General features: G+C 43.9%; 1 protein-coding gene across 2 annotated transcripts in view; it reads right to left on the bottom strand.

Moving 5' to 3' along the window:
• Window positions 1-463: 463 nt before the first annotated feature.
• WDR88 (WD repeat domain 88) overlaps window positions 464-13,377 on the bottom strand; it is a 47,317-nt gene continuing 34,403 nt past the window's right edge. For both annotated transcript variants that reach the window (XM_033940475.1, XM_033940474.1), the window contains 2 exons: window positions 8,586-8,678; window positions 464-772 (listed from right to left, as the gene is read on the bottom strand). In XM_033940475.1, coding sequence (XP_033796366.1) covers window positions 647-772; window positions 8,586-8,678 — 219 coding nt within the window. In that variant the 3' untranslated portion in view covers window positions 464-646. The remainder of the gene's footprint in view (window positions 773-8,585; window positions 8,679-13,377) is intronic.

Here is a 13,377-nt window from a genome sequence, read left to right on the forward strand (position 1 = left end):
TCAGCCCTGGTCCTGAACCAATAACATTGTTATGTAAATGGCCCCCCTGTACATTATCTATGCATATACAAGATTCCTCCCCCCTACATACATTTCATGCCTTTATAGCAGAATATGATCTCCAAAATTTACAAACCATAAACTGTTTCTCAATGGCTAATTCCAATTTAACACTGTAGTAAAAGCCATATTACATGGTCAATGATTGGCATGCATCAGGTCTTAAGTACTTTTCCCATTTTCTGGACATGATAAAACCACTTCCTGAATGAAATCCTACTTGGCAGCACTCTACAAACTGCCTCTTGAAAAACCAAGGTCTAGTTTCACTTTCTCCTAACATGTGAGAAATAAATTTCAACTACACTGAAAAGTCAATACAAATGGTGCATATGTTAATTTAGAAACTGTTAAAAAGAATTTATTAATACAATAACAGAGTTTATCATTTACTACTGTGCTAACATTGTAAAGATCAAAACAAGTTTAAATTTGTATTATTACAGAATTCAAAACCAGTGCACAAAAATATTATTTATAGTATTCTGTAAATTAGGGTTATATGATTTCTGTTGGAAAAGTTTTTGATAAAATATTTCCTGAATCACAGAGATAACTGAAAGCTCTTCCTGGCATGAAGTTCAGGTTAGTATGCAGGAGGAGATGGGAAAATATTTCTTAGAGGAGAAGCCATACGACAGAAAACACACTGAGTTATCAAGTTGGCGTCATCCCAGTTTAAGAGCAAGAAAGGTTTGTCACACTGTTCACACTGAAAGAAAAAGTCAGCAATCATTAAATGGACAAGAACAGATTTTAACCACTGAAATCATTCTCTGACAGAATATGCTATCTCTCTCTCTCTGATTCTAGCTTTTAAATTTAGGTTGATTTGTAAATAAAATATTGCAAAATATCACTCATCTTTCAATTCCGCCTTGTTCCCAGCAGGCTTGTTCCTGCCCTTTCAGTTTGTACAAAAGCAATCAAGAACCACTGTAATGGAAGACATCACCAGAAGGAGGGCAACAAGAAGAACTCCCCAACACTATACTTCTGTTCTGCTCTGAAACAAGAATAACATTATCAAAATTATGCAAAATTGTGTGCAACCGGCACTAACATTTATGGAGCTCATAACTACTCGCATGTCTTGTTAAGAAGCAGAAACTCAGACTTGATTTCCTCACCCCCCCTTTTTTTTCAGCTTAGCTGTGAGACAAATTCTTCACAGTCAGACAATGACTGAAATTAAGACCAAAGGCAAGTGAAGCCCATTCACTGGGTGGGGCTTCAAAACTACTAGACACATCTACAAGAAAGAAGATTATCGAGGTAAGAACCTAATCTTTCTTTCTAGTGCAATCTGTCTAATAGTCCTGAAAACTAGGGACGTACCAAAGCAGTCCCCTGAGAATAGGATGGGACTACTGAGCCTGCCTTTAATACTGAAGACCCAAAAACGATGTCCTTCCTGGCTGCCACATCTATCCTATAGAACCTGGTAAAGGTATGAAGAGTATCCCCACTGTTGAACAATGGCATCAAATACTAATGGGGAGAGCAACCATTCCCCTGGGCTGAGTGTCTTCCATCTGAGATAGTCTGCCTGAACATTCTCCACTCCCACAACGTGTATAGTTGAGAGAGCCTACAAATGATCTGCCCACTGAAAGAGCAGCTGAGCTTCTAGATGTAATGGGGGTGCTCTTGGTGCCTCCTTGTCAACTGATGTAGGCCACCGCTGTGGCATTGTCCGAGAATACCCTGACTGCCTTGCCTTCCAGACTTCTCCAGAGCCTGTAACACTAGCCAAATGGCTGAGTTCCAGACGATTTATGGACCACTTTTGCTGGGTCGGGGACCAACAACCCTAAACTGGGTGATTGTTGCAATGACCCCTCCAACTATAAAAGGCTAACATTGGTTGTTAGGATCTCCCAGGAGGATTTACAGAGTGGCATGCCCTTTGAGAAGAAAGCTATCTGCAGCCATCACTGTAAGCTGTTCCTTGCTTCCAGTGTTCACAGAAGTGGTTGCTGAAGTGAGTCTGTCAGAGGAGATAGGAGTGAATCTTGAAGGGGTCTCATATGTGCACTGGCTCAATGGACTACTTCTATGGTTGCTGCAATTGAACCTAGAACTTGCAGATGCCGCCACACTGTTGGAGCTGGACTCAGTAGCAGGTCCAATATCTGCTTCTGGAGCCGCTATCTGCATGGCTCTGGAAGAAAAACCTGGCTTACAGCCATGCTGGACAGAATTCCTAGGTACTCCAAGCACTGGATTGACTCCTAGTGACTCTTCTTGAAGTTGACTATACATCCAAGTCCCACAGAAGTTGGACCACTCTTGAGACTGCCAATTTGCCCTTGGATGAGGCCCTGATTAGCCAATCATCCAAATATGGGTGTACTTGGATCCCTGCCTTGCACAGGTACACTGCTACCACCGCTATCACCTTGGTAAAGCTGTGAGGTGCTTAGGCAAGGCCAAAGGAGAGAGCGGAGAATTGGAAATGCTACTCCAGTACATGGAACTGCAAGTACTTCCTGTGAGCAGAAAAAATGGGAATGTGGAGATGGGCCTCCATCAAATCAAGGGAGGCAAGAAATTCCCCAGGCACCACTGCTGCAATGACTGAACAGTCTTCATGTGGAAGTGTGGTACTTTCAATGCAGCACTGACCAATTTGAGATCCAGAATCGGCTTCCAATCACCTGAGCCTTTCTTTGGCATTATGAAGTATATGGAGAATCTGTCCGAGCCTGATTCTTCGTCTGAAATAGGCTCTATGGCACAAAGATCCAGGAGCTTTTGTACATTTGCCCAGACTCTGAGGGCTCTCTCTGGCTGGCCGGCCAGAGAATCTACAAAGAGGCCTGGAAGAGGGGCACGGAACTCGATCTTGTAACCTTCTTGAATAACCTCTAGTACCCAATGATCTGCACCCATCTGCGCCCAGACTGTCCAGTAAGCTGACAGCCTGCCATCTATCGAGGGGGAGGGGTGCAGCTGATGACCTGGCATAATTGCACTTTCTTGGAAGCTATAGAAGAGTGAGCCTGAGGCTTGCTGCCTTCTGCCCCTCTGAACCTCTGCTGCAACTCCTGAAAGAACCTCTGCATTGTTTGGCTTCCCACATAAGAACAGAATTTGACAGCCTCAAACATTCCCATGCCCAGAGCTCCAAGCTGCTCGGGGTCTGCTGTCTGGCAAGGCTTTAGAGCGAAAGTCCATAACATTGGCCATAAGGTCATCCAGACCCTTTCCAAATAGTATCTGCTCCTTGAAGGGATGGTGACCTTAGAAGCCGAGTCTCCTGCCCATTGTCTGATGCAGAGCATCTGTTGGGTGGAGAAAGAATAGGATTACACCTTGCTTATGACTCTTATGATGACATACAGAGCATCTGCTACATAATTCATCCCAGAAAGGATCATCTGAGGGTCCTCGTCTTCCTCCGAGACCAGGATTCAAGCTAGCTGAGTGTGGCAAGCACATGCCACAAGGAACTTGTGGCTGCTACTTTAATTCCTAAGGCTAAAGCTTCAAATTGCCTCTTGAGAACTACATCTATCTTGCGATCCTGAGTATCTTTTAACATCACACCTCCTTTACTGGGCAAGGAAGTCCGCTTGGTGACCTTTGCTACCAGCGAATCCACCTTCAGCTGAACAAACAGCTGTTGAAAATCTGGAGCCATGGGATAAAGCTTGTCCATAGTCTTGGCCACTCCCAGGGACCCCTCTAGAGATTCCCAGTGGTCAGTGACTAGCTTTGTGATGTCAGGATCTGAAGGAAAGAAAGTGGTCAGAGTCACTGAGCCTCTCATAATTGCGCACTGTGACATGCAGGCAAGTAGAAACTCCAGCTACAATTCAAGCAGTAATTTAACTATGCCCGGAAGTGCTGATGCCTTAGAAACATAGAAACATAGAAATAGACGGCAGATAAGGGCCACGGCCCATCCAGTCTGCCCACCGCAATGACCCTTCCCCACCTAACTCAGTGAATAGATCCCACGTATCTATCCCATTTGGCCTTTAAATCAGGCACGCTGCTGGCCTCAGTGACCTGAAGTGGAAGATTATTCCAGCGGTCAACAACTCTTTCAGTGAAAAAGAATTTCCTGGTGTCACTGTGCAGTTTCCCTCCCCTGATTTTCCACGGGTGCCCCCTGGTTGCCGTGGGACCCTTGAGAAGGAAGATATCTTCTTCCACCTCGATGCGACCCGTGAGATACTTGAACGTCTCGATCATGTCTCCCCTCTCTCTGCGTTCCTCGAGTGAGTAGAGCTGTAACTTATCCAGCCTTTCCTCGTAAGGGAGATCCTTGAGACCCGCGATCATCCGGGTTGCCATTCTCTGCACCGACTCTAGTCTCAGCACATCCTTTCAGTAATGCAGCCTCCAAAATTGCACACAGTACTCCAGGTGTGGTCTCACCATGGATCTATACAATGGCATAATGACTTCAGGCTTACGGCTGACAAAACTCCTGCGTATGCAACCTATGATTTGCCTTGCTTTGGAGGAAGCTTGCTCCACTTGATTGGCAGCCTTCATGTCCTCACTGACGATCACCCCTAGGTCACGCTCTGCTTCAGTTCTTGTTAGGATCTCGCCATTTAGGGTGTAAGTCTTGCATGGATTTTGGCTGCCCAGGTGCATGACTTTGCATTTTTTGGCATTGAAGCTGAGTTGCCAGGACCTAGACCAGCGCTCCAGTAGTAGTAGTTCGTGCATCATGTTGTCGGGCATTGAATTTTTGTCTGTTGTACTCTTGGCCACTACATTGCTTAGTTTGGCGTCATCAGCGAATAATGTTATTTTACCTCGGAGACCTTCTGCCAAGTCTCTTATGTAGATGTTGAACAGGATCGGGCCCAGGACGGAGCCCTGTGGCACTCCACTGATCACCTCCGTCGTTTCGGAGGGGGTGCCATTCACCATTACCCTCTGAAGCCTACCCTCAAGCCAGTTCCCAATCCATTTCGTCAACGTGTCGCCCAATCCTATAGAACTCATCTTGCTCAGCAACCTGCGGTGTGGTACGCTATCGAATGCTTTGCTTAAGTCCAGGTATACGATGTCCAGGGACTCCCCAACATCCAGCTTTCTCGTTACCCAGTCAAAGAAGCCGATCAGGTTGGATTGGCAGGATCTCCCCTTAGTAAATCCATGTTGACGGGGATCACGTAGATTCTCCTCGTTCATGATCGTATCCAATTGGCGTTTGATTAGAGTTTCCATTAGTTTGCTCACTATTGATGTGAGACTCACCGGTCTGTAGTTTGCTGTTTCCATCTTGGAGCCTTTCTTATGAAGTGGAATGACGTTAGCCATTTTCCAGTCCAACGGGACGTCACCTGTACTAAGGGAGAGATTGAAGAGCGCGGATAGCGGTTCCGCCAAGACATCACACAACTCACTGAGCACCCTGGGGTGTAGGTTGTCAGGCCCCATTGCCTTGTTAACCTTGAGCTTTGACAGCTCGCAGTAGACACTGCTGGGCGTAAACTCGAAATTACTAAATGGATCAGCTGAGTCAACCCTTGTCTGCAGCTGAGGACCAAGTCCCGGCGCCTCGCGGGTGAAGACTGAGCAGAAGTATTCATTTAACAGTTGGGCTTTTTCCGAGTCCGTTTCTGCATAGTCTCCCTCTGGTTTCCTGAGGCGTACTATCCCACCTGAGTTCTTGTTCCTATCACTGATATACCTGAAAAAGGATTTATCTCCTCTCTTTATGTTCCTTGCTAAAGACTCCTCTATTCGGAATTTGGCCTCCCTAACTGCTGTTTTGACTGCTTTTGACTTGGTCAGATAGATTTCCCTGGAGTCCTGTTTCCCTGATTGTTTGTAAGAGATGAATGCTTTTTACTTCTCCTTGATGAGGTACAAGATCTCCGCAGAGAACCATTGTGGCTTATTGTTCCTACTCCGTTTACTTACCGATTTAACATAGCGGTTTGTTGCTTCCTGTATGGTGGCTTTCATAGTTGACCACATTTCTTCCACGTTATCGGTTTCTGCTTGGCTTTGTAGCACCTGGTGAACGAAGTCTCCCATTTCTTTGAAGTTTGTGTCCTTGAATTTAAGGACCTTGGTCAGTGTGGTAGATTTAGTGAAACCTTTTCTGAGATTGAACCATACCATGTTGTGGTCGCTGGAGGCCAATGTGTCACCCACCGAGACCTCTGTGACACTTTCTCCATTGGTAAGTATCAGGTCTAGGATTGCCTGATCCCTTGTTGGTTCCAACACCAGTTGCCTTAGTCTTGCTCCCTTCAAGGAATTTAATAGCCTCCTGCTGCTGCATGAAGCAGAGGAAAGCGTGACCCAATCCACATCAGGCATGTTGAAGTCACCTAACAATACTGTGTCCCCACGCAAGGTGATATTCTCTATATCTCCGATTAATTCCATATCTTGGTCATCCTGTTGTCTTGGGGGTCTGTATACTACGCCAAGATACAGGCATTTGTCCTTCCCTCTGGCCAAATTTACCCTTGAACAGCCACTGCACCATGGGGTTTTCCTCCTGATTCTAGAGCCACCACTAATTCTTCTCTGCTGGTTTCATGCAGAGAACCAGGCTCTACCAGGAAAATTGCATCCTGGGACAAAAAGGGTATGGAATTGGACCTTCCATCCTCCCATTCAATGTCAGACTGGACCCCCCTGGTCTAGATTTGGGTCCTCATCTGCACGTGCCGCCGGCTGAGGACCAATCCACGGTGCCGCCACAACTGTTGTGCCTTCAGCAGAGGCGGGGGGACCCTGACAGTTTAAATAAGAATTGCACATCAGGCTCACAAAATCCGAGGTGAAGCCTTGCACAGGTGGTCTCTATGACCTCAGCAGGGACTCCCTCAAAGTCCTCCTGGGCTCTGTGGTGTTCACACATCTGTGCTTCATCAGATCTCCTTTGGAGGGCTCTGGCAAAGGCCTCTTCCCCTGGATCGAGCCTCCTGCAGATCCCCAGCCCTGGGGCTCAGAGGAGGCTGAGCCTAAGGCTCCTGCCCCTCAGCACATGGATGCTCCTCAGCCGACCATCCAGCACAAATCTGACATGATACAGGGATAGAAAGGTATGAGGAGCCCACCCCTATTGATTTTAAGCAAAATCGAGGTGTTCTGAGGCAGACAGAAGCTTTAGAAAAAAAGATTGTTTAAAATCCAAGATGGCCACCGCCAGCAACTTCGTGCCAAAAATGGCCTGGGGAGGTCCTCTGAAGTTCAAAAACTACAGGGAAATGGACTCTAGCTCTAGACATAGAAACCTTCAAAAATCACTTTTTCAGGACCCCCCATAGACTACTGTAATTCTCCGAAAATATGACAGTCATATTCATTTGGGGCCCAATAAAGGCACTAGGTTTTATTTTTGGGGTATGCAGATGATTATCTCTCCCTCCCTTTCCTTCACCCCAATTCTTCCTCTTTCCTTTCTCTCCCCCACATGTGCAGCATCTTTCCTCCCTTCCCTCCCATCCCCCTGTGCAGCAGAAGTTTTCCCAGCTTCTATCCTTCCCTCCCTCCCATCCCTTGTACAGCAGAACCCTTGAGCACCCCCTCCTCCCTCCGCTCCCATTGCACAGCCGAACTCCTGCTGACCCTCCATCCTTCCCTCCCTGCCGTCCATGAGCAAGCCCTACCTTCAACCAAAGCAGCATCAGGCTGGCAGCACTCTAAACAGGCTGCTTGGCCTTGTCCGTCGGGGATTGCACTCTGCCGCATTACTGATGACATCATCAGTAACGTGGCAGAGTGAAATCCCCGACGGACAAGGCCAAGCAGCCTGTTTAGAGTGCTGCCAGCCCGATGCTACTTTGGTTGAAGGTAGAGTTCACTAGCGGTCGGCGGGGAGGGAAGGATGGAGGGTCAGCGGGGGTTCGGCTGTGCGTTGGGGGCCTGTTCAAGGGTTCTGTTCAATAGCATGTCCCAACATGGCTACATATTTATTTTTCAGTACTGTTCTGTGCAATTTTTTTTGTTTAATAGCGTTACGGTACTTCTAATGGTGAGAAAGCCATGGTGCATTGCATTGATGAACAGATTAATTGCTTACTATGGTTGTGCAATACCATACATTTATTTATTTTCTAAGTTCTGTGCAATACTGCAAATAAAAAATATGTTTGTAACATGGTTTTTGTCAAATGCTGTCCCATGCAGGAACCTAATCCTATTTTTCCTATAGGACCATTATTCACTTTACATGGTTTGGGGTACAAAATATACTGCTGGTGATAGGCAGACTAGAAATTTTTTAAATAAATAAATATATAATATTTGGAGGGACATGAGGGTCTTTTTAATATGGGATTTCAAGTTCAATAAAGTTTTATTGGATTTTGCTTTCTTTCATTTCCTGGCATCTTTGCTCCTGTACTGAATTCCCCATGTTCTTTTTAAGATTATCAAATGCAATAATCTATCAAAAGAATAAATGCATTGTTAAATCCTTAAATTACTAATTTGAAATACCAAAGCATTTGAAAATCAGCCATCACCCAAGCATTCTTTGATTCATTTCTTATTTTTGCAATTAGTAAAAACAAACCTGGCATAACACCAACCTTAATTATTGGCGATTCCCTTAGTCTTTTGTTTTCTTGTATTGCTGGAATTCGCTCACAATTTTCAATATTCCATAATCTCAAAGTTCCATCCTAGGTATCACAAGCAAATTCAATTCAATTATAATGGTATTCTGCAAGCAACTTGCGGGTTCAGGACCACTACATTTCACTAGAATGCAGTTTAGTAAATAAGGCTCTCATTTATAAAGCAGCACTAGTGTTTTTAGCACTGGCCGCAGAAGTAAGAACTCAAATGCTCATAGGATTTCTATGAGCGTCGGAGTTTGTACTGCCGCATCCAGTGCTAAAAATGCCAGCGTGGCTTTGTAAAGGAGGGGGGTAAGCCCCTCAAGGTCCTTTTAATAAAGCTTAGCATGTGTTAACACAAATTAGCAAATGCAAAATGTTTTTAACCTATAAGCCATTTGGCACTTAGCACACACACTAATGTTTGTTAGCATGCGCTAAGCTTATAGTGAAAGGACCCCAAAGCCATGGTTAATATAGGTAGTTACTATAGGATGCAATCATTTTTGCATTAATTACCTAACACAGAACGGAGCATGAAATAAGCCTTTCAGTTAATGTGAAAGCAGTTACTGCATATTAACTGTGACTATGGCATGGCACAAATAATGTCTCTTCTATGCAATTAAAACAGTAAATAACTTTTCTGTGCATTAATAAAATATCAAAATGTTGGGAGCGCCCTCAACAGTTAATGCAGAAATTTTTCATTTACTATGGGTTAATTTTAGCTGTTATTCCATATCTATGTTCTGAGCTCCTGAATGTTTTGTACACTGATAAATACAAGTCATCTGGCTACTGTCACATCATATCTAGAATGTTGCTAGTCTAATTGCAGAGTCAATTATATGCATTTGCTCCCTGATATTAAAACAGTGGCAAAATTATATTTCCCTAGGAATTGAAGTCACTAACTGGCTACAGCTTAGGGATAGTAAGTTAATATTTCATGCCCAGTTTTTTCAAATTCCTGCCAGCAGAAAACACAAACACATGAGCATGGGAACAGCAAAAACAACTCTAAAACTGTCTCCCCCTGGCTTCCCTATTAGCCAAAGATCCTGGATAGGACAATTTTAATTTTTAAAAAATTATACCTCAATCCACCAGGGTTCTTTCTATTATTTATCATGATCCGCGAACCATACCGCCAATACATTCTCAGACTCCTAAATAAGCACCTCCATCTGAATCCAATAAACTTCTTCCTTAATGTTAGGTAATTTTCTCCTGGTACCCGAATGTATTGTTACTCTCCACTGTATTCCGTAAATACTTGAATCTTTGTTATGTAATTCCCTCGAAAAAATCCAGATATCTTCTAATTTGTAATTCTCTACCATATCATGTAACTTTCATGAATCTTTGTTATGTAATTCTCTCGGGAATGTCTAGATCAGTGTTTTTCAACCTTTTTTGGGCAAAGGCACACTTGTTTCATGAAAAAAATCACGAGGCACACCACCATTAGAAAATGTTAAAAAATTTAACTCTGTGCCTATATTGACTATATATAAAGTAATTCTCTTGAATAGGAATCAAATAAACACAAAGAAAGTATTTTATAATTACTTTATTATGAAATATTAAGTAAACAGAATAGTGAAAAATTATAAAATACTTTATTCAGTGCAAAACCTGGGCCTGTTTGGCTGAACACAAAGCTGATATTCTGGCTGGAATCGAAGAAAGACACACACGTAGCTCTTCGTCAACAGCTCTCAGTCTCTCTCTGTATTTGGTTTTTATAGCAATCATGCTTGAAAAGCTAATCTCACTCAGATATGTAGTGGAAAATGGGAGCAATGTCAAAATAGCTTTGTTTGCCAGAAGGGGGAACTCCTTGGCGGTATCCAACCAAAAACTGTCCAAAGGTAGATCAGCAAATCTTAGCTTGAAACCACGATTTTGTCTCAGTTCAGTTAGTTCCTCCTGCTCCTGTAAAGTCATGTCCTTTCCACCAACTGATGCTGAGCTATAAGGGTCTCTAACCCAGTCAAGGCATTCAGTGGAGACTGAAGAGAAATAAAATGACAACTTCTCCTCAAGAGTTTTTAAATGTTTAACTATTATCTCACACAGTGCAGCAGTGTGAACACCTTGCCATTGCTTGGTGAGTGTGAACATTTCAAGATTGCCACTTTCCATGCCAGAGTTGCACCTTTGAACGGAATCCATTTATTTTATCTGTACTTGTAAGCAGGTTTTCACTTCGGCCTTGCATTCGTGTGTTCAGTTCATTCAGATGATAAAATATATCTGCCTGGTATGCCAGCCTTGCACACCACTCATCACTTGCAAGCTGCTTTGCGTAATCTGACCTCTCATTTGTCAGAAACACTTTAAGTTCCTCCCGCAGCTCATACACACGAACCAAGACCTTGCCACGCGACAACCACTGGACCTCCGTATGAAACAGCAAGGTTTTATGCTTTGCTCCCATCTCCTCACACAAAGCTGCAAATATGCGACTTTTCACGGGTCGTGACTTTACAAAGTTTACCATGCACACAACATCATCCAACACATGAACTAGGACTGCTGGTAAAGTCTTGGCTACGAGGGCCTCGCGGTGTAAAAAACAATGCGTAACAATCACATCTGGATTTCTTTCCTTCACTCTGCTTACAAAGCCTTTGGTGTGCCCGACCATGGCTGCAGCTCCATCGGTGCAGACACTTGTGCAGTTTTCCCACTTAAGTCCTCCTTGTTCAAGGTATTCTGATGTGACCCGAAAAATTTCTTCTCCTGTTGTTTTTTCTGGCAATGCCTTGCAAAAAAAGAAGTTTTCTCTAATTGCATCACCATCAACAAAACGCACATTGGCCAAGAGTTGAGCATGTCCACTGATATCAGTAGACTCGTCAAGTTGCAATGCAAATTTCTCACTGATACGGATCTTTTCCAAAACCACACTTTCGATGTCTGCAGACATGTCATTAATACGTCTGGAAATTGTGTTGTCTGAGAGAGGGACTTTGGCTATTTCCTTAGCTGCTTCAGGTCCGAGCATCTCCTCTACAATAGCTTTGCAGGCAGGAAGTATTAATGTCTCTGCCACAGTGTGCGACTTTTTTGACTTGGCTATAAGTTCAGCAACTTGATAGCTAGCTTTAAGAACTCTTTCATTTACCTTTGTGGTTTTTCTCATGAAAGTTGCCTGTTTCTCCGTGTTGTCACGCAGGCGAACAAAATAGTCCGCATTCTTGTTTTGAAGCGAAGGGTGTTTCGTTTGGAGATGGCGTTTAAGTTTGCTTGGGACCATAGCACTGTTAGCTAGCTTTTCACCACACACCACGCACAGTGGAGTTGGTTTGTTTGCATCTCCAGTGAAAGTAAATCCAACTGAAATATAGCTTTCGCTATATTGCCTTGCGCCAGAGAATTTGCTTGCGCTAACCATCTTTGCTTTCTTTTGACCCCCACTCATACTTGGGCTCTCATCTGGCTCCAAATTTTGTTCAGAGTCTAGTTCTTTCCTTTTCAAAAACTTGTCCATCACTGCAGTATCTCACTGTCACTCAGGACTTACTGCGCTTGTCTCCTCCAGATAGCCGCTGTCCGTCACACTCAGCACTCTTCTGATCGATCCCCGATGAGCCGGCGGATGACAGCTCCAGATGACAGCTCTGTCTCCACACTGTGCTAGGCCTGGAAGGAAGTCGGAAGATGATGTCCTACCTACCACAGTCATACTAACAACCATGTGTAAATTTTATTGTAAAAAATATAGGCTTTTTCAATCTCACCACTAGATGGCGATGTGGCAGCGCTGTACACCTACGAACATAACTCGCCTGTGTCTCAAGCCTGTGTCTCAGTGCAGCACTCCATTGAGCTGTCCGCCGGGACTCCCGCCCGCACTACTTAGCGGCCTGCCACTGTCCTGTAGGATGTGGAAGTGGAAGGTGTCGCAGAGGGGACCGGGGGAGTCTCATGGGAGCGCGTGCGGGACCCGGCCTGAGGCCTAATCAGTGTCTGCACCGTACGGCACACCAGGCAACATCTCGCGGAAACACTGGTCTAGATCTCTTCTAATTTGTAATCCGCTTAGAACCGCAAGGCACAGGCGGAATAGAAATCACTAATGTAATGTAATGTAATGTAATGTAAAATATGAACAAATCAACCAGCAAGAAGGGAAAGCAACAGGAAAGAATGTTTGAAAATACTGATATTACATTACATTAGGGATTTCTATTCCACCATTACCTTGAGGTTCAAGGCAAATTACAAAAGAGTTAAAGAGGGTGTTTTACAAAAAAAAGATTTCTGGTCTTTTTTGGGGAAAAAAGAGTAGAGCAGGTTGATTTGGGGGTTCGGGGGGTTAGAGGGATGAAAGAAGGAAGCTTGAGAGGTTAGGACTTTTTCAGGGATTTTTTGAAAAGTATAGTCTTTATTTTAATGATGTGGTAGCCATGTTTTCTCATTTGAAAGTATGGAAAAAAAGGGCAATACACTAAAGCAGAAATAAGGTGATAGCTTTTTTTTTACAAATATATTTTATTACTCAAATGCACAATGAAAAAGAGACAAAATTTACCAACAAGCTACTGCCACAAGGGAATGCAAGAGTAAGAAAAGTACAAACTGTTGAGCAAACAATTTCAACATTTTCTCCCCCACAATTCCCCCACACCAGCAATACATAGGGAACAGGAAGGACAACAACAATATATATAGCACTATGTAAATTTCAGCTCCAAATAGGACATTCACAATTTCAACAGTTTACTTCTAACAGTAGGTGTCAAGGAAT

The sequence above is a fragment of the Geotrypetes seraphini genome, chromosome 4, assembly GCF_902459505.1.
Source record: "Geotrypetes seraphini chromosome 4, aGeoSer1.1, whole genome shotgun sequence".
In the NCBI taxonomy this organism is placed as follows: Eukaryota; Metazoa; Chordata; class Amphibia; order Gymnophiona; family Dermophiidae; genus Geotrypetes; species Geotrypetes seraphini.